This window comes from Sphaeramia orbicularis, chromosome 10 (genome assembly GCF_902148855.1).
Source record: "Sphaeramia orbicularis chromosome 10, fSphaOr1.1, whole genome shotgun sequence".
NCBI classification, from domain to species: Eukaryota; Metazoa; Chordata; class Actinopteri; order Kurtiformes; family Apogonidae; genus Sphaeramia; species Sphaeramia orbicularis.
Genome location: NC_043966.1, coordinates 47,304,044 through 47,331,652, shown reverse-complemented (window position 1 = coordinate 47,331,652; position 27,609 = coordinate 47,304,044). Strand labels below are relative to the sequence as shown.

At 37.6% G+C, this 27,609-nt stretch overlaps 1 protein-coding gene across 1 annotated transcript in view; it reads right to left on the bottom strand.

Annotated features, from left to right (window-relative positions):
• il1rapl2 (interleukin 1 receptor accessory protein-like 2) overlaps positions 1–27,609 on the bottom strand; it is a 724,024-nt gene that overhangs the window by 29,084 nt on the left and 667,331 nt on the right. Inside the window, exons 8-9 of the mRNA XM_030145596.1 lie at positions 23,699–23,831; positions 15,231–15,376 (exon numbers count right to left, since the gene is read on the bottom strand). Of these exons, the coding sequence (XP_030001456.1) occupies positions 15,231–15,376; positions 23,699–23,831 (279 nt within the window). The remainder of the gene's footprint in view (positions 1–15,230; positions 15,377–23,698; positions 23,832–27,609) is intronic.

Genomic DNA, 27,609 nt, shown 5'->3' with positions numbered 1-27,609 from the left:
TCACTAGGGTCACGGGGGTCGCTTGGAGTCTATCCCAGCTACATAGGGGTGAAGGCGGGGTACACCCTGGACAAGTTGCCAGTTCATCGCAGGGCACAAAAAACACACAAAAAAAAAAAAAAAAAAAAAATCTGATTTGAAAAATGTATATACTTTACTGCATTCATAATACAAAGATGGTTAATGAACCTTTTCAAAGACTTTAAAAGTGAATATTGGTTCCAAATATTAGGTATATAAAATTAAAATTGTAATAAATTAAAACTATACTCAAATATTTGACATAAAAGCAGATCTTTACATAGGCGTTTTTTCCCTTAAAAGTGCAGTAATCAAACATGGTTATCATGATAATTAGAATCTAAATAGTAATACTAACCGTCTGCAATTTTACTGCGGTTTATTGTTATACCGGTAATCGTTACATCCCTACTTGTAAGAGGTTTAACAAAATTAAAATGACAAAAGAAGATGAACATCTAAAAGTTTGAACCACAAAAATATCAGTCTTACCCATTCCCCTCTGTCATGGTACCTACTTAAACCGTCATACAGCAATCAGGCCACACAGGTGTGCCAAAGCCTCTTTCACCAATAGGGTAAAAGGTCCCAACACCCAGAACACCTGTTCCTGGAGCGACCATCTTAAAACACCCTGAGTCAGGGTGGCTTTGCTCAGACTAGTGTGGAAATCCCAACTCCTCCCAAAGCTTTGGCTTCTTTTACAGCAGGGCTATTCAAATCCAGTCCTTGAGGGCTGGTATCCTGCATGTTCTAGAGCAGGGGTCACCAACCCTGGTCCTTGAGGGCTACTATCCTGCATGTTTTAGATGTTTCTCTCTTCCAGCACACCTGATGGTCATTATCAGGCTTCTGCAGAGCTTGATGATAGGCTTATCATTTGAATCAGGTGTGCTGGAAGAGGGATACATCTAAAACATGCAGGATAGTAGCCCTCGAGGACCAGGATTGGTGACTCCTGTTTTAGAGGTTTCCCTCTTTCAGCACACCTGGAAGATGGAAACCTCTAAAACATGCAGGATACCAGCCCTCAAGGACTGGATTTGCCTACCTCTCATCTGTAATAATGGTATGTTCCTTTGACAAAAGAAAGCAAGGTTTTTTGAATGGATAATGTAATGTTGTGAGTTGTTTTAACTTGAAACTTGATGTTTTCATAAAGCAGAAATGTGTGTTTGTTTAACTAGCAAAGTCAATTTTTTTTGTACTGATAATATAAAATAAATATCTGTTTTAACTCACAGTTTTAAGTTGTAACAACAAGTGATTAATAGTTGAATCAACTTTCATAACTTAGAAAAGAAAGTTGGGACAATGAGAACATTGTAGTGAAGAAAACTCAAAAATCTCTTGCATCACATTGCCTTGATATTTTATGTTTTCTCAACTTTTTTCTTTTTTACAGTGTGTATGTAGAACCTGAAATAAAATGAGTTCCACAGCCTTGACTATGGAATTTTTGCACTTTGCAAATTCATCCCATGGGCCGGATTGGAAGCTTTGGCAGGCCGCGTTTGGCCCCTGGACCACATGTTTGAGACCCCTGCTGTAGCAGATGAATTAACATGTCCAAAACTGTTTTACCCCAGTAGCAGGTCACCATAAATCATCTGACATGACAATTGTCAGCCATTTTTCATTTTACTATAACATAAGCCACCGTAGATCACTTAAATTACTGTTACACTTAAATCACTGATTCACTTTAGATCACTGCTACACTTTATATCACTGTTTCACTTTCTATCACTGCCCTGAAATGTGAAAATACAACCAGAAGTCTTTATTTACAGTATTGTACCGGAAGCTCTTTTAGAGGTAGTTCTTTAGTTATTTAGCAAGTGTCTTTTAGAGTATATATACTAACCTTAATGTCAACCTGGCTACTAACCCACTGTTGTGTTGTGTTTTGGTCTGTCTCTTTTTTGTCTTCTTGTGTTGTATCTATCTATCTATCTATCTATCTATCTATCTATCTATCTATCTATCTATCTATCTATCTGTCTGTCTGTCTGTCTGTCTGTCTGTCTGTCTGTCTGTCTGTCTGCCTGCCTGCCTGCCTGCCTGCCTGCCTGCCTGCCTGCCTGCCTGCCTGCCTGCCTGCCTGCCTGCCTGTCTGTCTGTCTACATACCTATCTACATATCTATCTATCTATCCTGCGTGAAGTTGGCCCCCCATCCAACGAAAATCTCTGGATAAATATTCTCATTCGTTTGTGCTTCGTTAGTGCTGGTTTGTGCCATTAAAATTTCCGTTTGTGCTATTATAGTTATTGAGTTATTAACAATTCTTTTATAGGTCATTCTGAGGTCACCCAGCCCCCCACTTGCTCCAAAATTAACCGAAATAGTGGCGTTTGTTTGTGCTTCGTTAGTGCTGGTTTGTGCAGTTAAAATTGTCGTTAGTGCTAATATGGTTTTATAGATATTAGAAAATTTATTTGTAGCCGATGACATCACACAGCCCCCCACTTCCTCTAAATTGAGCGGAAATGGTTGTGTTTGTTTGTGCTTCGTTTGTGCTGGTTAATGCCGTTTAAAGTTTCGTTTGAGCTGTTAGCATTAACCCCGTCCCCCTCCAAGTTAACTACAAAAATGGTTTGGTCTGTGTTTCCCGTTCATTAAAATGCATTAAAGACACGTGAAGCACAAACCAGATTCTAGAGGTTATGTTGTAGTCCACGCTTGTCTTTTTTCCTCTTGGTTCTGTCTGTTTGGGTGCGTTTTTCACTCAGCCTCCAGTCAACCAGTCAAGCTCTTGGGCTGTCACCCTAAACAAGAAATCCAGGTAAATATTTTTATGTGTTTTGCTTGTTTTATGACTGTAGAAAACAACTGCAAGGATATGATCATCATCAGATCAGTTAGCTATACCAATACTGTTGTTTAATGTTCAGTTTTCCTTATACATTTGTGTTGCTGTGCTTTGACAAACTGCTAGGCTGCACACGATATTTTTGCTAACAGCTGTTTTAGGTTATTGTGCTAAACAGTAATTATTTGAGTGATTAGTGTTAATTGGTTTTTAAGGCATTGCTTTTTCAGGTAGCTAGAGTGGACAGAATATCAAACCAAAGATGAGTATTTTAGGATGTACCTTCAAAAAGTGAAGTTACTAACAAAGTGTAATAACTTATGTTTAATTTATTACTCATTTAAAATGTATTTACGTTACTTATGACTTTGTAGCGAAATGAATTAGTTTCATTACTTTTAAGTTAATAATTATTTTCCTTCCCTAAAAACTGATCTTGAACAGATTATTCCTTGGGGAACTAAACACACTTTATTTTATTTTATTTGAACATTACATTACCTTAACTCTGCAGAAGAAAACCTAGAGTTGTAAACACTGCAGTGTTTCATCACCTGATGGGACACAGTATGTAATGTACTGTGTAAACAATAAATCCAAATGAAGGAACTCTCTTCTGACTTTTTAAGTAATACGTCCTGTGTTGTCCCTCATAAAAACAGCAAAGATCAGCTCATTGAATAAAATGTAGAATGTGATATAAGAAGAGTGTTTAACATTTTGTTTATCTTTGCAGTGAAACATTTAGCAGGGCCTTAATGTTTACTAGTGAAATAGTGATTGTATCTCATTAGCAGAAGCTTCTTAAACCTCTGAGCAGAAAGTGTGTTTCTTCAAGGAGTGAGCACCAAACCTCCTTTAGTACTGGAAAAAAGTAATTTAATTACAGTAATATTATTAGCAGTGCACTACTGCCCAGCACTGCTTACAAACAATAAAACTGTAGATTGATAATAATAAATTGATATAATAAATCTACATGTGTATAGATATATGTATGTACATAGATCGCTGGTCCTCAACCCTGGTCCTCAAGAGCCACTATCCTACATGTTTTAGATGCCACCATCTTCCAGCACACCTGACAGTCATTATCAGGCTTCTGCAGCATGTGATGATATGCTCATCATTTGAATCAGGTGTGTTGGAAGAGGGATACATCTAAAACATGCAAGATAGTAGATCTTGAGGACCAGGGATACAGATATGCATTTGAAGTTGATGACTGCATTAATAAAAATGACTAAGGTTTGTAGCACTGACTTTATGTGCAAAATAAAACATAAAAATAGCTGTGTTTTAAACAGGAATACAAAAATTATGAACATGAACTATGAACTGAAGTAAGGATTTTGTGAGGATATTTACAAGCATGAATTGTACTAAAAAGTAAGAAATGATAAAATAATACTGCAAATGAATTAAATGAAGCAATGAAGTGATCACTGTTTTGTGTATAACACAGCATGTAGGCATATTTTGGTGTTTTTTGATGCTTTTTTCTGATGCTGTTTTCACTCCACTTCCTAGGTCTTCATCCATCTCACAGATACATAATGTCCAAGAGCATCCTGGGTCAAGCCTCCCTGGAAAGCAACGACTGCCCTCAAAGTAAATGTGTTTCCTTAGAGCACCAGAGTGGAGGGAAATCCACGCCAAGGGAATTCTCTCTGCAGCTCTAAATCATCATCAAAACGTACTGTTGAGTCAGTTTTCTGTCATAAGGTCTTGTATACATGCATTTGTGTTTGACTCCAGTAGTGATAGAAAAACTGGAGTCTAGTGACTTTAATGCTCCCACTATGAGGTGCACTGTATTTTAACAACAGCAATGACAAAATTAAAGCCGCAAGCGGCATCTAAAGGCCCTTGCCACGGGCACGTCTAGTAGAAGTATGTCCATCGTTCAGCAGGTGGCACTCTAGCACCAAATTTCAATGTCTTCTGATGAATGGGTGTAGGCCTGGGAGATTGACAACTGATTCAAATTTGAGGCAAATATTTGTTTGTATGTTCGAACTAAAGAAAGTTTTGTATAAGTAAATATGTAGGGGGCGCTATGCAGCTAAAATTAAATTTCTTCCATTGAATGGGTGTAGGCCTGTGAGATGTACCACTGAGTCAAATTTGAGCCAAATCGGTGTTCGTATGTCCGAATTGATGCAATTTTCGTTAAGGTAAATTTGTAGGGGGCGCTACTGGGCGAAGTGGCAATTTCTTATGATAAATGGCTGTAGGCCTGGGAGATTGACAACTGATTCAAATTTGAGGCAAATTGGTGTTCATATGTCTAACGTGAAGTAATTTTCGTAAAGGTAAAATTGTAGGGGGCGCTATGGCACCGAATTTCAAATTTTTCTGATAAATGGGTGTAGGCCTGAGAGATAGACGTCTGAGTCAAATTTGAGCAAAATCGGTGTTCATATGTTCGAACTGAAGCAATTTTGATAAAAAAAATATTTAAAAAAATTTGTAGGGGGCGCTGTAGTGCAAAATTTCAGTTTCTTTTGAAAAATAGGTGTAGGCCTGGGAGACACATGTCTGAGTCAAATTTGAGCCAAATCGGTGTTCATATGTCCGAACTGATGTCATTTTTGTAAATGTACATTTGTAGGGGGCGCTATAGTTCGAAATTTCAATTTCTTTTAATAAATGGGTGTAGGCCTGGGAAGTAGACGTCTGAGTCAAATTTCAGCCAAATCCGGTGTTTGTATGTCTAAGCTGAAGCAATTTTTGTGATGGCAAATTTTCGAAAAAACTTCACAAAGTTTGCAACCTTGTCGCAAAAAAATGGTGAAACCGATTCAAAAAATTCGGCTAACTTTTGATGCCCCACTTCTCTAGATACTGTACACCAATTTTGAGCTCATTTGGCCAAACGGCTTAGTAGGAGATAGTTAAAATACAACGTCAGCAAAAACGCTGACTCAGCATTTTGGAAATTTCAATCCAATATGGCCGACTAAGAGTTGGTTTTGGGGCGTGGCCATAATAATATTTTTTGTTTGTCTCCTCATGATGAATCTGTTTACCGATTTTTGTGGCTCTACGACAAACTTTATGTTGGACGAGCTCTCATTGGCACAATGCATTTCCACTTTTCAAGGGGGCGCTACAGCAACATTTCTTTACCGACATCTACGAAACCTATATGTAAATTCAATTTCTCGCACTTCTGAATTTTGGGCAAAATTTGGTGAGTTTTCATAAATGTCCAGAGGGTCAAAATTGAGCTCAAAGAGCAGGAGAAAAATAAGAATCTGAGCAAGAACAATATAGCTGTTTCTATGGCAACCACATATTTGGCCTTATTTGAAAGCTCTCGAGCTCCCCCACATGTCTGTCTCAGTGCCGTGAATGTGAATATGTGCGACAGTGGCGAAAGGCGACCGCGTCACTGGCGATTTCGCCCCAATGCGCCCACTGCAGACTCAATAGGCCCTGTGCCAGCTTTACTCGGCTCGGGCCTAATGAGATCTTTGTCACCTAATTCCTAATCATTTCTCTCTTGTTTTGCTTTGTGTAGTGTGGCCAAATTAGGTTGATGGCTTAGTTCGGATCTCCAAAGTCCATCAGCTTCTTTGCCTGTGATGCCTGCCGTACATGGGGTTCCATCCTGCCTTCACATATTTCTGTGTTCATCTGCACAAGCATATTTCCAGACATGAAATGCTTTTAACAGCCAGTGTGCAGGGAGTCACCAGCATTGTTGATGCAACTTTTGAACACCACTGGGCTGTTAATTGCTGGCTCTAGCTCACATGTTATGTCAAGATGACCATGGTGCTCTTTACAGTCGCTCCTGACTTCAGTGTAATTGTGATTGATGGATAGACCTTGGCTCTTTTATAAATAAATGTGGAAGGACTTCTGGCTGCTTTCCAAATCTGCTCATTTATGACATGAGTCCAGGTGCCAGGCTTCAAATGGTATATTCTTTTTTTTTTTTAAGTTTTAGAAAATTTGTCTTACTCAGCCTTTTCTGGAACAAATTCACTCCATTTGTCAAAAGGGTTACTTTAATACATTAGCAATATTTTGTGAGCAATTTTTGAGTCAATATTCCGCTAACTTAGTTTTAAAACACTTCATTTACATTGGCCAGAAATCAGATTTTGCAGAGGGTTGTAAATCCTATGCTGAGAAGCTAAAACTTGTAAAAACATGCAATATCAGATGCGAATTTCCTGCAGCACTAACTTTTTTTCCACAGGTGTACTTCAGGTTCAAACATGTCCACCCCCCACTAGTGGTAAAATTGTGAAGTCTCATGATGCTCCATTTATGTAAATCGGGAACAAAACTACTGAACAAAACACTTACTTTGCATTGCTTTTTTATTGAAATTTCAAACATTGTTGACAGGACAACTTTACCAGGTAAACAAGGAAGAGGCATCAAGAGGTCATGATCAGGTAAGACCACTGTGACAGCTGTGATTAACAGAGTAAGAACAATGTGGAATCCAGTGCAAATGTAGCTCCTGTAAAAATACATTAAAGACCATTTTGGGTGAATTTGTAGCGGGGGGAGGGGGGTTGCTTAACTTCATCGGCTGAAAATAAATGTAATATCTATAAAACCATAACAGCGCAAACAAAACTTTAAACAGCACTAACTAGCACAAACAAACACAACCATTTCCACTCAATTTAGAGGAAGTGGGGGGCTTATATGACATCACAGCTGAAAATAAATCTTGTAATCTCTGTAAAACCATAACAGCCCAAACGAAAATTTTAACTGCACTAACTAGCACAAGCTAGGCACAAACAACCATTTCCACTCAATTCAGAGGAAGTGGGGGGCTGTGTGACGTCATCAGCTGAAAATAAATCTAATATCTACAAAACCATAATAGCACAAACGACAATTTTAATTGCACAAACCAGCACGAACGAAGCACAAACACACGCCACCATTTTGGTTAAATTTGGAGTAAGTGGGGGGCTGGCTGACCTCAGAATGACCTATAAAAGAATTGTTAATAACTCAATAGCCATAATAGCACAAACAAAAATTTTAACGGCACTAACCAGCACTAACGACGCACAAACAAACACAACCATTTCCGCTCGATTTAGAGGAAGTGGGGGGCTGCGTGACGTTATCGGCTGAAAATAAATCTTGCAATATCTATAAAACCATAATAGCACAAATGACAATTTCAATTGCACAAACCAGCACGAACGAAGCACAAACAAACGCCACCATTTCGGTTAATTTTGGAGCAAGTGGGGGGCTGGGTGACCTCAGAATGACCTATAAAAGAACTGTTAATAACTCAATAACTTTAATAGCACAAATGAAAATTTTAACAGCACTAACGAAGCACAAACGAATGAGAATATTTATCCAGAGATTTTTGTTGGGTGGGGGGACAACTTCACGCATCTATCTATCTATCTATCTATCTATCTATCTATCTATCTATCTATCTATCTATCTATCTATCTATCTATCTATCTATCTATCTATCTATCTATCTATCTATCTATCTATCTATCTATCCACTTGAACACAACGCAATGGTAATTTTAAATTTACAAGTGGAAAGGATTCCTCGTTCTGATAGCACATGAACACTGCATTAGATACAGCGGATGAGTGTGTATGTGTTTGGCTGCTAGTCATTGGCTGACTAGTATGTAAACCAGGTGTTGTACTGTAGTGAAATACTAAGGTCATTTGAGCCACATATGTATGACAGACAAAAGAGGAATGAGTTGCATAGGGCTCTTACTACTGAAAGTGTTAGCGGCAAAGAAGTTATTGAAAAAAGAGAACAAATACTTGTATTATAACATCAGTGAGAGCAACATTTTTTTTTTTTTTTTTATGTTCATTTTCCTTTTTGATATTTTCCTGCCACTGCTTGGCCTTGGACCTGCTACCTCCAGATGCAGCTAAAAGAAGATTCAAAGCTCCAGGAATCATTTGAGTAATATTAGAAAAGCAATGTTCAAGACAACCTAGTGTCCCTTTCTATCTTGTTTGTCACGTCCTGTCAATCCCTCTTCTTTCCCTTGTCAGCTCTTTCAGTCTGTCTCTCTCTGCCTCCATTTTTCTTTCTAGTAATACTCTTGTCATGGTGGCTGAAGGCAGCTCTTTCTGCTCTGTCAGTTACAATAAGTGAATGTGTACAATGTGTGTTTCTGGGGAAAGGCATGTGTGTAACATAGATGCACAGACCTATTACCCTGGGTCACTGCAGGGTGAGAGTGCACCCTAATTCAATCGCACACACCCAGTGCATGAAATCAAGCTTTGATAACTCATGCTAACTTAGGATAACATGTGATCTGTTAAGGTTGTCATGTTGTGTTCAGGAGTCCTAATGTGACCCTATTAGCTCCACCGTTTCAGGCAAGGAAACAGCATAATCACTACATAGCATGGTTAGTGAACTTTTAAAGATTAATAGACACGCTAGGCAGGGATTGTTTATGCCACTACTTAAATTAACAATGAGCTGTATACCCTCCACTTATGACTGCAGTACTGGTATATTTTAAAGCAGCTTAATTTTACTTTGCAATTTGTGCTTGTTTTCAAAGACAGACAATGTCCAATAGAAAACAACTGTACAGAAAAGTGTCATTTGTCACATTTGAGCTCAAAGCTTGAATGAAGTCTTGAAAAAAATTTTGGCCTGTCAGTTTCATTAACTATCTGTAGAGAAGTAAAAACATGTACTTAACACTCTGAAACCTCTGATAACAGAGCAAAATAGTGGGGAATGTTGATCTAATGTCAAACTGTTAACGTACATAAGACAAATACTAATTCAGAAATGTTACTTATTACCTATACCAAAATGAACAAAGATTATTTTGAGAGAACTAAGGTAACTAGGTAGAACTAGAGAACTAGATAATTACACAGGTTCATGTTTGCACCACCAACAGCCACATTTACTGCAGGTCAGTTTTGTGAACTTCAACATTATTAATGCAATAACATTTTTATTGGTAAAAAGGCCAAATCTGATATAGTTCATAGTCTAGTCATCTATCATGTTCTATCAAGTCTGTGCCCACGTGTATGCCTACATGCACAGTGTTTCTTTTTTATTGTTGTTGTCAGTTCTTTTGTACATGCACTTTTACACAGTGTGGTACAAGGCCATCCTGTCCTGTGCCAGGTTCGCCCAATCGTCTGGAGCTCCAGCAGCTCAAAGATACAGTTTAAGTACAGCAATGTACCTCAGAGGTTGACCCCTGTGATTCTATGTACAAAGCTGCAGTATGCTGTACAGAAGGGCCCTCATCCTGCTTTCTAATGAACATGCCTGTTCATTGGAGTTAGGCTTTTGTCAATATGGCTTCAGTGCTAGACATACTTTGTCAGCAAGCATTAGATTTTTATTTAGCTAAAAGTGGAGGTTTGTGTGCAACTTTGAATTTGACTGATGGATCATGTATGACTCTCATTCCTGATACTAGAGATGAGATAACTGATGTGATTACTACCTTACATCAAATTCAAGCTAATATAAATCTAGTTTCCCTGCTAGTAGGCACTTCCTGATTATCTAGTATGTTTGGATCTTTAGGAGGTGCTGTCTTGAAATTTATTTTGCCTATAATGGGAACTATTCTAATATTGTGTCCTTGGTTGTGAAAAGGCCATAATACCAAAAGTAATAAATACCTCTCAAAGTGCTGTAGAACTTAGGTCTGCTGACAACCAGACAGACCTATAAAGAAGATCCTGATGAAGATTTCTCAAGTATTGGGCCTAGGACCCTCAAGATGAAGACGTTTATTTATGACTTATGTTTACTTTAACCTCCTAAGACCCACTGTCCACATTTGTGGACAAGAGTTTCACAACTTTATACAAAAAAAAAGAAAAGAAAACTGTCCACCACAAAGGACATTCCATAAAAATAAAAAAAAAACTGCATCTGAAAAAACTGTTGCATCATGATGTTTCCAATATAGGCACTTATTTAATAAAAAACAAAAAAGCTTGCACTTTGCTGACATTTCCTGTGATTTTTCCCTACATGAACATCTATAAGGGGTTTTGTCTCCCAGTTCAGACGGGGTAGTTAGGTATGCCTGGGTTTTACTCTTTCCTTGTCAGTTATAGGTGGAGATGTTTTCCTAGGTCATACTCTATGATGTTAGTTTTCCTTCAAATATGGAAGCCACTTTTTTGGCCATCTTAAAATTGCAAGAGTAATTTTACTTTGCAGTGATGGCTTCTAGCATCATAGTTAAGACAATATTCAATGAATTGTAAAACTAATGTTTAAAATGATAAAAAGGGGGAATGACAAAGAAAAGTGAAATGTTGCAGTGTCCAGTATTCCCATTTTATACAAAGCATACGTTAGGGCCACCTGCTGTGTAACTTGTCAAACATGTTAAGCTTGATGTTTCCTTCACTGCCCACTTATTGATGAGTCAGAGACTTACTGTCTACCTTCTTTCTAAGGAATACTTTGCTGACTTCACTGTCCAAGTGTCCTCCTTTTACTGTTAAAGGTAAAATGTGTACATAGAAGGTGAAGTTGGGAAGTAACCAACCAATTGGTTGGTAACCTAACATGGGATAGGATTAAACATATATAAGCTTTGGAAATTCTTCTGTTGGTCAGACACCAGGGGGCAAGGCTTTGGACAATTGTGGTCTGTTGTCTCATATATTCTTGCATATGTAAAACATATTTGCTTAACCTCAATTCAGTGAGTTTTTGTGTTCTTGCTTCAAAATGGTATCCAGAGTGCTAGAAACTTCCATGACACATACAATTTTTATCCCTGTATTTTTTTTACCCCTCAGAATTATGCACATGCTCCAAACTGTCAAGCATGCGCAACCACACTCTTTTTGATGTAAACATCCACTAATGAAACTTGTTGTATGTTTATTTATCATTGACTACAGTAAATTTCACTTTATTTAGATATTCAAAACTACATAGTTAATGGGGGTGTTATGACCCTGGGTCATAATTTCTCTATTTATGTTTAAATGTTTATGTTTTCTGTTATAGTGTGTGCTGTGTTCTCCCCGAGACCTGTAGGAGTGCTGTGTTGTCTTTTGTCGTGCTGTTTCCCTTGCAGGGGGAAGTGGATTGGTGGAGCCAGATGGACCGGCATATTTGAATGGCCTTGGATCCAGCAGCAAGCTCTCTTTTTGCTCCCTGCCACCTCCCAACAACTGACATCCTGTGTGTGTGTTTGGCCGTCAGTCGTCGTGTGTGTTTGAGTGTGTCTGTGTAATTTTGTAAATAGTTGTAAACAGTGAATTTTTGTGAATCAGTCCTATTTTCTGGTAGGGGAGGGCGGCTCATGTGTTTTCACCTTTTCTCCTGTTTTTGATTAGGGAGTTTAGGTTAGTTTAATGTATTTTATTTCCTGCATTTTGTTTTGGATTAGAGAATTTAGCTGAACCTTGAAGAAGACTTTTTGTTTGTTATTTTAGCTGAGCCCTCCCCTAACCCTCCTTTAGTTGTTTAATAACAAATATTGGAACTTTAGTTTTGGACTGATGTGTGTGCTTGGGAGCTGGGAGGGGACAAAAGAGCATATTATGTACGGCTCAGTAAACCCCTAGGCTGGGATGTAACAAGGGTAAAAATAATACGGGTGTAAAACAGCATGCTGCATGCTGTACCAAATTTACCCATGTAGTGCGCTTGTGCGAAAACACCGGAAGTACAAACATAATATGGGGGTAAAAATTGTACATGACACCATGTCTCCGTGTGGACAGCCTACCTGACCCGACAGCCATAACAGCGTCTTGACAACTGTTGTCAAGACTACTTCTCGCAATTGATGACAATTAGTCCGCGATCTACCAATCGACCAGTCTAAACTATTGTTATTATTGACTTTTAGATATCAAGTGCCGATTGACCTCAGTAACATAAGTAACTTAGACTTCCCTAGTTAGGGAAGTCCAAGGGTTGCATCTGTAGGTAACATATTACACTGAAAAAAGACAGTGATTTCTTTCTTGACACAGAATATGAGCTAAATTGAAGTTACTCAGTCTGAGTCAGAGCAATGAAGAGGACTGACAGAGAATGAAGGACAGGCAAAAGAAGAATGAGAATACTGAAGAATGTTTTAAGAACCCTACAAAGTCTCCACACATACATTTGGCTCAATTAGATCATCCTTGAGGTTAATGAAGTAGCTACTCATAGAAAACATGGCTGTAGGCATAATTTCTTCCTTCAGTCACTTGAGTATTGTATACGTGTGTGCCTTTCTATCTGGAATACAGGACAATGCTTTTAAACACTCCTATTACACTTAATGCCTCCCATGAGAGGTGTGTATGCGGTGGAGTGTGTATGCATCAGGCCTTCGACACACATATCGTACATGCACAATATGCTCTTATGTATAGCAAATTTGCTTCTTGCTTTCTGCTTACAAACACACGCACGCATGCACGCACACACACGCACGCACACACGCACACACACACACACACACACACACACACACACACAGTTGCCTGTGTTCATCCAGATAATTACGGTGTTAAGTAAAGACAACCATACGACACTCATCCTGATGCCCCTCTTGAGGTGTATGTCGTTGGGATCCTGTGTGTGCTTGTGCTTGTGTGTAAGAGTCCCTAGGGTGCTAGTTAAGTATAGTAAGATAGATTTGACACCCAAGGCACTCAGCAGGAGCAGACGGGGAGAGAGAAAGACCTGTTTTTAGTTGTCCTCTCTCTATCTCTCCTCACATCTCTTCCTTTCTTCTGTTCTCACCATTTCTTCTCTGCAAATTCTCCCCCAAACCACCTCACCTCCCATTCTTATCCCTCTGTCTGCATTTATTATTTTCCCCTTGCTCTCCATTTTCTCATTTTGTTCCGTGCAATTTTCTGTCTGTTTTTCACCCACCTCATTCTCCATGCATTACATACATTTGTTTCATATATGGTGAACACTCAAACAGCTCAGTTTTGAGGTAAAAGAGAATGCTTCTTAACTGCGCTCATCTTCTCTTCGTCTCTCTAGGTTTCTTTCTCCAGGTCGTGGCCTCTCACTCTGGCAGGGCCGTTCTCCTTGCTCATCAGATGAGAAGCAAGACACTGCAGGCCTGCTGCAAGTGTTTTACAGAGGGAGCTGTGCCCTCATGCATTTTTCAGCTGAATATTTAAAGCATGTATGAGATCCTGCATTTTTTTATATGTTGTCTCCATCTAGAAAGTTCATCTCATCTCGTCTGTGTTCAGCACTCATTACGCTGATGTTTTTTTCACTGCATTTTGTGCACATCAGCTGTCACACACAGAGTTCAGATCTGAGACATATTTATCTTGGGTTTTTAATTAACTTAGAGACTATGTAATAACAGCACTACTATTCAATTTTTATCTGCTTTGAGGGGCTGGTAAACAGAGTTGAAGACTGAAGTCCAGTCTTAATGCTTCCTGAAAAAAAAAAAATCAACCAAGCTGCCATGGTATGGTAAATACATATAACCCCAACACAAATACATTTCTAGATCTTTGTCTATCAACCTCATGTTTCTTAATGTTCATATGAAGTTTTCTAAATGTAGCTTTTAATACAGATAGTAATACAGAAAAAGTCTGCAAAGACGTAATAAAAACTAATACATAATCCAATGGGGTTTTATAGAGGAAAGGTCCACAAATTTGTAAAAAAAATAAATAAATAAATTAACCCAATATAGTTATTCATTTTTAAACCTTTTCCTAACCTCAACCAAAGGGTTTTTGTAACTTAAACCTAAAATGTTTTGAAGTGTAAATGCAAACAAATTGCTTACCCTTCAGTGACAAATTATATTGAGATTACATGTATCCATGGTTTGCAGACACACACTCAATTCATTTGAAAACAATTGAATTGAACAGTTGAATAAACCTTTGTGTGAAAAAATGTGCTATTGTGTCAGTCAGAGAAGAGCACGACTTCTTACAACAAAGAGCAGTGTTGAAGTTCCACAGGGCCCAATTCTAGCCCATCTATGAGTCTTTATACTTCTTTGTAAAGTACATTTTACAACATGTATATTTATGTAAGTGATATGCTGAACACAGTCATGCAGAAAATCTGTGTATAATAGATAAAACAAGTGAAAAAGTAATACCCCTGACCGGCTGCACAACACTTTGCTCCTTCTGCTCACTGATACCCTGCCTACCCAGGGATTAATTTAGAAAACAAAATTAAAGATAATTGTAAACTAGATTGAACTAAGTAGGTGAACAGACGCACGGATGGAGAGACACACGGAATTCCTGGGATATCTATATACACACATATACAATTACTTCCCTATCTTTTTACACAAAACATACAGTAAAGAACAAATTAAGAAAGTGCTTATTTTCCCTTTTTATAAAGAAATAAATAATAAATTAATAAATAATCTTTATTTACCTTTCTTTTGCAGTATAGCACTCCCACTGCGCTTCCCAATGTGGTTCTCCACATAACAGGTGTAGTTAGCCAGATCTGCCTCCTCAACAGCATCAAATGTCAAGGATAGCTGCACCTCCTTCTCCCCTAAATGCTCTCGTAAAATCCTGGACAACAAGTGAAGAAAACCATTGTTAGGAGAGCAAGAAGATCTCAGTTTAAACTTTAAACCTTTTAAGAAATAAGACCAGGTGATAAGAGCAGACAAAAGTAAAAGAGACATAAAAAATGAATTCTGGGATGAGGAGAGTGAATAACAAGGAGGACAAAGGGAGCAAAGAGACATCTGTAAAAGAAAACACAACAACATTGTGACCAGCTGGATAGAGCATCTCTCCTCATGGTAAGGTCAGTCTCTACAGAAAACCTACAAGGTGGAGGAAAAATGTCAGAGGAGGGCACAGAACAGGTGTTTGTCTCAGAATGCAATTCATGGTCGGACTCAGCCAGAACCAGTAAGATTTCAGATCTGACATACAGATTTCTGTCGTATGTATTAAGATAACTTAAAATTGTCATCCTTATGCTTTGTAAGTAGACAATTTTGTAAATAATTTACTGAAAATGTTCAATTTAAATTGATAATACCATGATATGATGAAATAATCAAGCATGAATGTTTTATCTTGTGAACAAGATCATGTAAAAAGGCATAATGATATATGAGGGGTTTACAGTGATATGTATGATATGGTCTAAGCTTTGTTTTGAACCCTGTGTTCGGCTACCAGTCAGTGAGATTTTTGAAAAGAGGAACATATCCCAGAGAGAATCTGTGCTACTGTGAGAAGATGCATCCATATAGGCCAGTTGGTGTCCTTTACATTTGAAATGTGATGTTTCAGAAAAAAATGACAGAATATCTCATCTCTAATACCTGGACCTGAGGATGAACTGGTTATAGTTTGGTGGTCAAAGGTCAAGGTCACAGTTACTTCATAATACACAGTTTTGGTCGTGCCAGTTACACGGAAAATATCTCAAAGATATAACAAGATAGTATGATGATGTGATGCCATTTTTCTTTTTAACTGCAAGTCATTCAGAGAACTGTGTGAATAGATTTTAACACAGTGATAGCCTGGATTTCAGGATGTAATCTGCTGAAATAAAGTTACTGCAACTCTGTCAGTCACCCAGGATGGTCATTTTCCTTCATTTGGCTCACCAGGAGAAGGAACAACACCCTCTGAGCTACAGCTACTTGCTAAAAATTTCAAAGATGGACAACAACACATTATTTTATACTGTGTTTTATTTTGTTGGGATCAAGGTTATAATAGTTTTGGATTTTTCATTATAGTTTAGTTTTATTTAGTTTTGACTTTTTTTTCTCTAATTCAGTTAGTTTAAATTAGTTTTTAGGGCAGGTTTGCTAGTTTTTATTAGTTTTCGTTATTTTCTAAATGCTTAGTTTTAGTTTAATTTCAGTTTTTTCATATCTTTTATCTTCTTCTCCATCATAGTCAAATAAATCCCAGACAGGACTCTGCTGCTTTCTCCCAACTTTAGTCTCCATGTTTCCAGGTAGAGTGGGGCCCAGAAGATGACTCTAAATCACAAGTGACAAGAAGTGACAGACTGTTAAATATCATATGGTGCCAGCAGCTAAACTTGCTTGAGGGAAATAAATCAATTTTATATCAATCCGACATTGACAAAAACGAAAACGAAGGGAATTTCATCCAGAATTTGTATCTGTTTTAGTTAGTTTTGTAAACACACAATACAGTTTCAGTTAGTTATAATTATTTTCTTTTAACTATAGTTTGTATTTATTTCAGTTAACGAAAATGTTTTTACAATTCTAGTTTTCGTTAACGATAATAACCTTGGTTGGGATGTAGCAATGTTAATACCACCACATGCTTCCTCATGTGCACGTTTCACCAAAACAACTTCTCTCTTGCCACTATTTTATGATGACCGTGTCACTGCGTCTTGCTCTCAGTGTTACCAAAGGTGAGTTTTTAATTTTTTTCACAGACATCCAAACTAGCCAAACAACCCACAGAGCTGTTTACCCTATTCCAGAGTCATGATAATGGCAACAGACCTATCTCAAGGGTCAGTAAAACCCAAATGAGGTGTAAAGACGGATTCCGGCTATGGAAGATGAATGCAGATATAGTGGACACATCTGAAGTGATCAGTGATGGCTGACTAACTACTAAAATTACTTCAAAGGTTTTCATACTTTCATGTGGTTTTGACTGTACAAAAATGTACTATATAATATTCTTGAGACCTTGACCCAAGTGCTTGCTCACAAAGGACATACATTTTTAGCGTGGATGCTCCTTGTGGGAATTGAGCTCCTAACTCTGAAGTCTTTTCGAGAGGAGCAAAGATTAGTGACATCAGATTAACCTCAACACAACGGTCGACATTCAAGAGTAAAAGACTACAAAGGTTACAGTAATACATCAAATGACTGATATCCCTACTGTTATGTGTGTTTATCTTCCTCTCTGTGTGTGTACATCACACAAGTCTACCGCAGTAGAGCATTAGAGGTCAGGGTCAAAAGCAACAATTTGCTAAATCCCTTGATTAAAAACACATCACTTCATGTCTATTTTTCTCACCTTCCTTCCAGTCACTCTCTCCATACCTTGCTCTGACACAACTACTGCAGACCGGTCTCTGTTCGTTCCCTCTGTCTCTCTCTTTATTGTCTATAATTACAGTATTACTCTCTTGAACTCTTGTACAACAACTTGTACACAATTTCCTTTCATTGCTCAAAATCAAACCAGAGTGGTGAATAACGTTGCACATTGCTCATTTAGCTGAGGATGAGCTCAGAGAAGAGCTGACAGTGAACAAGTGAAGAGAAGGCAACATTTTACTAACAACTTGAGTAGAAAAGGTAGAAAAGTGTATACCTACATCTGTTTTTACACAACCTTATATTTGTTAAGTGACATATAGGACAAAGCTACAACCAAAGCTACATAGACATGCATACATCCACACCAATTTGGATGTTTGGCAAAATGGATTTATGTCTATATTTGGGCTCCTTTTCCACACATAAACAGCATTTTAGGTCAGAAAAGGGGAGATTTGTTAAAAAAAAAAAAAAGTAAAAAAAACAAAAAACAAATCTGGTTTGTGTGTATCTGTATGGACAGGAAAAGCTTAAGCAACTGCACCTGAAACAATAAATCCACGTGTATAAATCAGTGTGCAACCTGCAGCAGATTGAAGTCATAATACATTTGGGACACAACCCCAACCAACAGTTACGAAAATTTAAGTTTAGAGCTGAACTTGTCACTGCCAAATCCGGCCCACCAAAGGCTTCAGTCTGGCCCGTGGGATGAATTTGTGAAATGCAAAAATTACACTGAAGATATTAACGATTGAAGATGTTAGAATCATTTTAAGCCAATTCAACCTAAAGTGGATCAGACCAGTAAAATACTATCATAATAACCAATAAAAATAATGAAAACGGCTAATTTTTCCTCTTTGTTTTAGTGTAAAAAAAAAGTTTCATTTCACAAAAATGTTTACATTTACAGACTAGCCTTTTAGAAAAAAATGTGAATAACCTGAAATGTCTTAATAGACGTATGTGGAATTTTAAAAATATTCTCTGTTATTAAATGTTTTGTGCATTTGTAGATAAACTGTGATCTGTACGTTGTGATGCACATGTATAAATGATAAACTAAGGTGTAATATTGTTAACATTGCACTTTGAATTTTCAGATTGTTCAAATTTTTTCATGTTATGTTCAAATACAGTTCGTACATTTAAACATTTTCATTACAGAATTTTACTTTTTTCACTCAAAAGTTCTTATACTATTATATATAATATTTTACTGGTCCGGCCCACTTTATATCATATTAGGCTGAATGTGACCCCTGAACTAAAATGAGTTTGACACCCCTGGATTAAAGCTTCTGTGTCTGCTGTGTCATGTGTTATCCACCATATCCACGGGGTAAAATATGAGCATTTGTACCACTTTGTAGTTGGTTTTACGTTAAGAAGTTAAGAGAAATTTTAAAACATTTTTAAAGCCCTCTTTTGGAATATAAAAACCATGCTACTTAACCAATTAGTAATTTATTAAAACTCTTGATGTTTTAAATTACAATATTTTGTAGAGAAAAATAACTCATGATTTAATGTGCTATGCATGGTACATTTTTTTATTAGATCTGAGCTCTCACAAAAGTAAGATAAAACTATTTACAAATGATTATATCAATTTACATTACTGTTTACATATGATCATATCATCAGAATAGTTGATTAATGCATATAGTATATTACTTGCCAATTTGGGAAAAGTAGTGATGTAAATAGTCACAACTAAGGTGCTACAACAAGTAAGGCTAGAAATAAATGTATTAACACAGCAGGACCCTGGCAACAGTTGCACTGAATTACTGATGTGAATTTAAATCAGGTAAATAAATCTCCTCACATCCCTGAATATGTCTCAGATCTGCGTTCAGATGAAAACATGATGGAATCTGTAGCTCAAAGTAAATTCTACCTTTACGAATTCATTGCACATCAAAGAACTATGAACTATGGAAAAATCTTCAGTTTCTGGAGAGCATTGAGGAGAATGTGCCAATAATGGACAATCCACCTGTTGATGGTTTTACTTCAGACTACATTTGCTATTTGTGAATGAAAACACTGTAATTCTATATAAGTTAGTGAGTTGTACTTCCATCTTCTAAAGGCAGATACAGATATTGAGAGGAAGAGCACTTGAATATCCCACATGTATTCACAGCAGGTGGTCCTCCCTTCAGTGGCAATAGGAAGAGTTCCAGCAGTTCTTTCACAAGTCGATGGGGAACAAGAATGATTAATTATGAGGGTTCATATTATTATGGAGGCCATGTGAGAGTTTTGGATACTATAAGCCGACATAGTTCAGAGGCCTGTGTAGCAGCAGAAGTTAAATGTGGACAGATGCATGTGAGTCTCAACAGGAGTCTGTCTGCTGCACTGTGATTGTGGAGGGTTGGAAGAGCACTATGATTGGATCAGAAGTGGCCAGAGGACTGAACTGAAAGATGGAGAACTCATCAGCAAAGGTTAATTTAATCCCACAGGGCATGAACACTCGAGCTCATGCACAGTCTGGTTCTCTTTATCTATGGCATAGTTTTCCTGGGAGTGAACATTTTTAGATGTTGCTAAGAGAATAAAAGGCCCTCATCTGAGTGGAGAACCTGGGTTTCAAGCCCTGCTGGGTCAGCTAGCAGCCCTCCTGCTGAAGTGCCCTAGAGCAAGACACTGATACCTTACTCCTATCCTTGTGCCTGCTGTTGTGGAGCTGCCCGTTTGACTTCTGACCTCTCTGTAGAGGGGTAGGAGGAGAGAAGGAGCAAGAACATCCCCTTAAGGGAAGAGTAAATATTCACATTATCATGTGGACAGAATTAACAACATAGAAGATGAAGGTTCTTTTGGAAGGAGAGGACATTTTGTCTACAGTTTTACAAAGACCTGCTTTTAATAGTAAAGACTCGTACTGCTCCCTTATGGTTCAGTGGTTAGAGCTGATGATTAAAATCACATTAAAAAGAATTGTGAAATGGTGTGTTCACTATGTCATAAATCCTACTGTTTGAACAAGAAGTTGTGTCACAGTGGAAACTATAAAGAAATCATGTTTAGTTGATAATTATTTTAAACAAAAAATGAAGCCACACAGAGGGGCCAAATGCTGCATTTCCTCAAATGACCACTTGAGACTGTCCCCATCTTGAGTCAATCCTTGTAAACCCCAATGAAATGCCCAACTTTACAGCAAAAATAAGCATGTTTAGAGGCTGGTATCAAAATCCCTGTTTATGGTTGATGAACTCACCTCAAATTATATGCAATTTAAAGACATGCATAAACTAATATCATTACTAGTATTATTGTGTTCATTTATAGTTGTTTGGTGCCATCTTGTGGTGAAATATAAATAGTATTTTTGATTTTTTACATACTGGGTGTGCAGCGCATGTGCTGGGAATACTAAGTGATGGGAATGTGAAGAAGAGGGTTTGTGCAGAAGGAACATTTGTCTTTTTACACATTCTAAAAGTGATGCGGGAATTCAATCAACAAGAAAAAGGATCATCTTGCCATCATTGGCGCCTACATTGTTAGCTAGCTGTACAGCATGTGAGAAGGAGAAACTCAATGCAAGGGCAGTAAATTAGTAATGAAGTTAAAGGCTCAGTCACAAATGCTGTTATGAACAGCTAGGAACACCATCCGAACAATTTATGGATCCTTTTGCACAACCTTCTCAAGGTGGACTTACACGTATGGAGAGTCCATAGACCATTTCTAAGTTCGTAGCCTGGTGGATGATCTTGTGCAAGATTTTCTACGAATGCACTACGAAATCTCCTTTCGTACAGATGTACAGACAGAGATTCACACAGCATTCTTAAGGTGGACATAAGGTGTTCCTATAGGCAGAAGTGCGGCATTTGTGCAGCATTTGTGGCGTTCTTAGAGGGGGTCGTATACAAATTTTTAAGATGGAGTGAATGACTGGACTAAAATGCTGAAGGGAAAGCATTTTATGAACAGAAAAATAACCATGAAGAAACAACACAAAACCTGGAGACAGATAATGCAGAGTTCACAGGGTGATGACAATCAGGGTGCTGGAGAGAATGTACGTGACGGACAGTTAGGTTTAGGCACTCGGTGATGGATGGTTAGTGTTTTTAACATTCAGTTCCCTCTATTATTCCTGTGTATTTTTGTTTTATACTTATACCTTCTACTTCAAATTTCTTCATTTGATGTCTAATTATGACTCCTAATTTTTATTATGTTTAACAGTGCAGGTCAGTTTCCCTGCATATTCTACAGGAATATGTGATTCAGCACCATGGACAGCACATGATCCCAAACATAAAATACATGATGAGTCTCTGTCTTCTCTGCATCTTCAGGACATTTCTAATGCTGGGATAGGTTCCAGCATCCCCATGACCCTCTGGACGATAAAGTAGTTCAGAAAATGAATGAGTGAATGAATGAATAGATGAAAAAACAATACTCTATGATTAAAGTATGTATATATTAAAGTATTAAAGTTTTTTTTTTTTTTTTTTTTAGTTTGCACCTACCTATGTGTGGACCACATCCATAATTCTGGGGTTTTCGTTTTCATTTTCGTAGAGGTGAAAGTGGACATGATTAGAGATGTCCATGCATAATTTGGTGATGATCAACTGCGGTTTTCGGACATTAAGCTACGTGAAGTTTTTTCTCTTATAATGTACGCCTATGGAGAGGAAAAGGCTTAGCATCCATAAAATGTGGTTGTCGTTGTGATTTTTGCAGAGGTGAAAGTGAGCATTACTAGAAATGTCCACACAAACTTTGGTGGTGATTGATCGTTGTTCTTGGGCATTAAGCTACATTAACCTTTTTTTTTTCATTAAGGGTTTTAGAATGTCCCTCTTCTTCCGCTGCTGCTGGACCAAAACAGTGGCTTCAACCACTTGATCTTCCCTTTCTTCATCTTGCACCTGTAGCAGTAGAAGTTTCAGTGTTGTGGGCATTATTGCCATCTTGAATGCGCTGATTACAACACAGGACTTCAACTGGCTCTAAAATTGTATTTACAAACAGACTAGAAGACTTATGAGCAAACCCAGATAAATTGAATTAGACCCTGATGACCCAGGAAAAAAATTTGATTTACATGATAAAACCCTGTGGAGCCAGCATGTAGCGGCCATCAGTGGTACTACATGTCTGCATTGACAGCGCTTAATGGCTGAGGTCCTTGGTCCTTGTTTCATTTGCAACATTTTAAGTTATTCATATATTACATGCACATACAAAGACACCTCCCTAACACAGATACTAACCATATGTGCATGTTTCTGTGTGAGTGTGTGTAGTGTTCTGGTGGTTTCCGTGGTGATGTGGCAGATTGTTCTAATGATATTTGACGCCCCGCAGACAATGAGGCTTTTCCTGATGGAGCCCGATGTAATTGGTCCCAATAGGGGAGAAAATGAATTCAATTTAACTTTATTATTAGTATTCATACATTTTTAGGAAAGTTGAGAGGAAATGTGTCAGAGAATCCTCAATGAGTCATAAATCATAAGAGAGCAAATTACATCCTGACAGTCTGAAAAGTAGAGCTGGATTGGGCACCTTTTCATAAATTAATAGTAAAAACCTGTAAATTCAAAAAGACTTTATGTGAAGCTGGTCTTGCAGCATTGTGAAGGATGGGTGTATGTTCAACCAGAGGAAACAACACAGAAACAACAGAATATTAATACAATTAGCGTCTGAGACATAAACTGAAGTAGCAGCTGTTTCATGTGTTTTTCTTCTTAATGTTTTGTATTATTTCAGACATATTTATAGATATGTGTATGTTTGCGCAGCAGATGTAGAGTGTAGTTACCTGACTTCACTTTCTTTGATGTGTCCCGCTAGTTCTTCAACAAACTTTTCCCCTTTCATCCAGTAGATGATGGGCCTTCTGTTTTCTCCACTGTAGCCAAAAAATGCCTTGCAGTCCAAGCTGAGAGGCATACCTGCAACACAAAACAAGGTGCATACAATAAAACCGAATTATGGAATTAACAGCAAAATACGGTGCTGTAATTGAGCAGCTGAAACTGACATTTTACCAGTGGAAAACACATGCTAATAGTAACATGAGCACAGTAAAAAGCTGCAAGGGTCCACTTTGAGCAAGGAAAAAGAAATTAATGAAGCACTTTGTGGAAGTGTAATTTGCTGTCAAAAGTTCAGAGCTGACGGCCTGCTGGTCCTGTGAGGACCCAATCTGTAGGTGTACAGCGAGGTGCCTGATTAGAACCCACTGAAACTGAATCTATGAAAGGCTGAGCAGACAGTTCTTCTGGTGGTACTGACAGGAATCAGCAATACATGATTAAAAGCTCTGCAGAATCACAAAGACAAAATTATGTGTCCAAACCTGATGTATATTATGTAACAGTGTAACAAGTGTAAACACATTTTTGACTAATGAAATATAACTGGGGCAAAAAAGCAAAATGAAGAGATGCTAAATACCAACAACTGATAATTGTACTGGCACCTTAACCCTTTGATGCATGAATTATGAGAACCTCAGTCAAGACTTTTTTCCTGAGTGTTTTTATTCCTCTTTAGGTATGAAAAAAACCCAATGAGATTTATTATTTACATTTTTTTATAAATGAACCTATTTTTCATGGAATTACAAAAATGTCCACTCATTTGGACACCTTGTGTTTATTTTTGAAGCAAAGAAACATGTATTTAAAAAGCAATATCAGACAGTGATATAGGGTCAAAACACAGTATTTGAAATCTCTCAGACGGGACATTTTTAGAGACAATTTGACAGATTAGTGTTGCTAAATGACCCACATTTTTACTTTTTAATTCGTTTCTGCTTTAGTTGGCCCATAAGGGATTATCCAAAACAAGGTGGTACTTTATATTGAAATAAATGTTGGAATGGCAATCAATTAAAGTTCGCTGTCTGACGGGACATTACTGTACTTTCACCCAATACTGTGTGAAAACTATGAAACAAAAGCATTTTTGATGCAGCTAATCTGATGTTTTCTCTCCTTTTATCATACTCTAATACTAGTTCTTACTCACTTCATGGAGATAATATTAAAAAAAAAAAAAAAAAATTTGTTTAAGAAAACTGTTAATTACAGTCTAATAACAATTGATTTACACTCATTTATAGTCATGTTACTGCCGATCAGGTTTATACAGAACATCGAGTTACAGTAATGGTGTGAATTGCAGTGTATGGGAATGGTGCTGATATGCAACTAAAACAAAACCTATGAATATACAAGAGAAGATCTGTAGAATAGCTGTCCACTGTAGTGACCAGAATGCATGAAAGGGTTAAAAAAATAATAAAAGAAAATAGGCACCTAGATTTAAGTCTGAAATTGAAACCATCTGAATATCCCTCACTATTATGGCCACAAATGTTGTGGAAAGTGAATGTTTATGTTGTCCATTCTGGGCTTTTTAAGTAGATATTACACTGTCTGTCCTGTACCCCTCCTCTGTGGCACCTTGTGAGGTCTCTAACATTTTTTTTTTCCTGGTAAAGGGCTTTTTGAGGAGTGTTTCCTCACTTGAACCATGGGTCTTACTACAGAAGATGTTGTGTATTGTACAGATTATAAAGTCCTTTGAGGCAAATCTCTGTTTGGTGATATTGGCCTATAGAAACCAAACTAAACTGAACCAAATCGAATAGAATTGAGTGAATGAATTAACTGAATGACAACAGTAACATGCTCTCTTATTAGATGTACATTACTCATCCTAAGGTGATAAAAACACAGTTGTTCTCGTTATCATGTGTTTATACACTAGTTAAAACTTATTTTCAGTATAGTATTACATTTCTGTAAATAGACCCCTGTAAATCCTCCATGTTCCATCAGTGAATGTAAAACATCAGCATCAAAAAAGTGACTTTTGGTGAAAAAAGTAATGAATGTTAAAGGTGCCCTGCCACACAAAACTGTTTTTACTTGTATTTTTCAAAATATGTCAGGTCCATAGGTGTTTGTGTTATGTAGTGAATGTGAAAATGAACCACTACCTCCTCTATCTGCTATTGCCACTGAAAAGAAATAAGTGGAGAAATCAGGCCAATTAGAAAAGCTGGTCAGTCTGTTTTCATATACAGCAACGATGGCTGAACGTCAATGTTCTTGTGCACTAAGCTCAAACAGAACTTCAACAATGCACATGTTGCTCAAGAACCCAGAGTTGAGGATCAAATGGCTTCAGTTTATTTTTGGAACAATGCCACAACTCTGTAATTTGAAATTAACTCTCTGTTCATCACATTTTGAAGAGAGTGACTTATCAACTTTGGCGAGTTCAGCAGAGGCTAAGGCTAATAAGATTGCTATTGAAGCCTGGAGCAGTACCATTGTGGAAGTCTCCTGAAAAGCCAGGCTAGCTGTTAGCCAATCAGAGTCAAGCAGATTAATTAGCATGTTGAATATTCATGAGAGCTGGTGCAAACTGAGCTGAGTCTTCCAGCAGGCTTTCTATACCACATTAGAATATATCAGAATGGCTTGAAACTTGGTAACCAAGGCATTTTTTCCACAAAAAATGTTAAAGAGTCCATGGTAGAACTTCAGACATTACCACAAAGTAATGAAATACGTGTGGCAGGGCACCTTTAATATGCTTCACTTTGTAAAAATGTTAAACCCCTGAATATACTGACAGTGAAGTGGACAGAAGGCAACACACTCATAAATGAACAGACATGTGCAGCCAATATCCACACCCCCTTATACACACTCTTGTAAGACCTTGAAGCATCACCCTGTGATTACAGCTATCAATAGTGATGATGAAGTATTAATGAGCATTCTAATGAGCATTACCTCGTTAGGCAGTCAATTAGCAGATAATTATGATAGACCTCAGTGTTATTACCATAATGATAGCTCTATCAGCACAGTCAAGAACTAACACTGCATGCTGAAATTTTACTGTTTTTGTTTTAAGAGACTTACAGGATAAAATCCTAAAATCAATCTTGTTTGTGCATTTATACCTTGCATTTATGTGTTTTACTTTAGTTGATAATGGGATGGAGAGTTAGCGTGATGCACAGGTTGTTTTCTGAAGTTTTCATTTTTTAAAAGGACAAAACAATTGAAAAAATCTTGTATAAAGTGTTTTTAAGTTGAATAAATCTGTGAATTCATCAATTTTTCATGGCAAACAGAACCATTTCATTTGGAAATGTCAGATCATTGCTTTCTATTTGTTTTCATTGCATCATTCATTTTGACTGATGGAAATGGCAGTGAGAAGAAACAGGGTACTTAGTCTTTTGTCTATCAGAATTAGAATTTCTAACAAGTCAAGAGATGCAAAGTTTCATACGTCTTATATGTGTATGTTGATGCTTTCTTATGCTGTAAAATGTTTGTGGTGAGGCAAATGCACACACTGCAAGGGAGGGGAAAAAACCCTTTGGATTAGGCTGAAATTAGTTTAGCTGGTTTGTCAGTTTGTGTGTGTTTGTGCTCTGCAGTAATTGATTAGCACCCTGAGGCTGTGTTTGTGTTCTCAGCATGTTATGGTGATTAAAATCATCAACTGTGTTTGCTTTTGTGTGGCACGAGAGTGTGTGCAGTTTGTAAACTGACTGCATATGTGTGTGTGCATCCTGCAATTGGTATGAAAATCTCACTGCCTTTCAAACACTGAGTTGAGTAATCATTTCAAGTTGTGGCTAAAGCTGTGGGGTGTTTAGAAAACCTTGAATGAATGGTTGGCTCAGTTGCC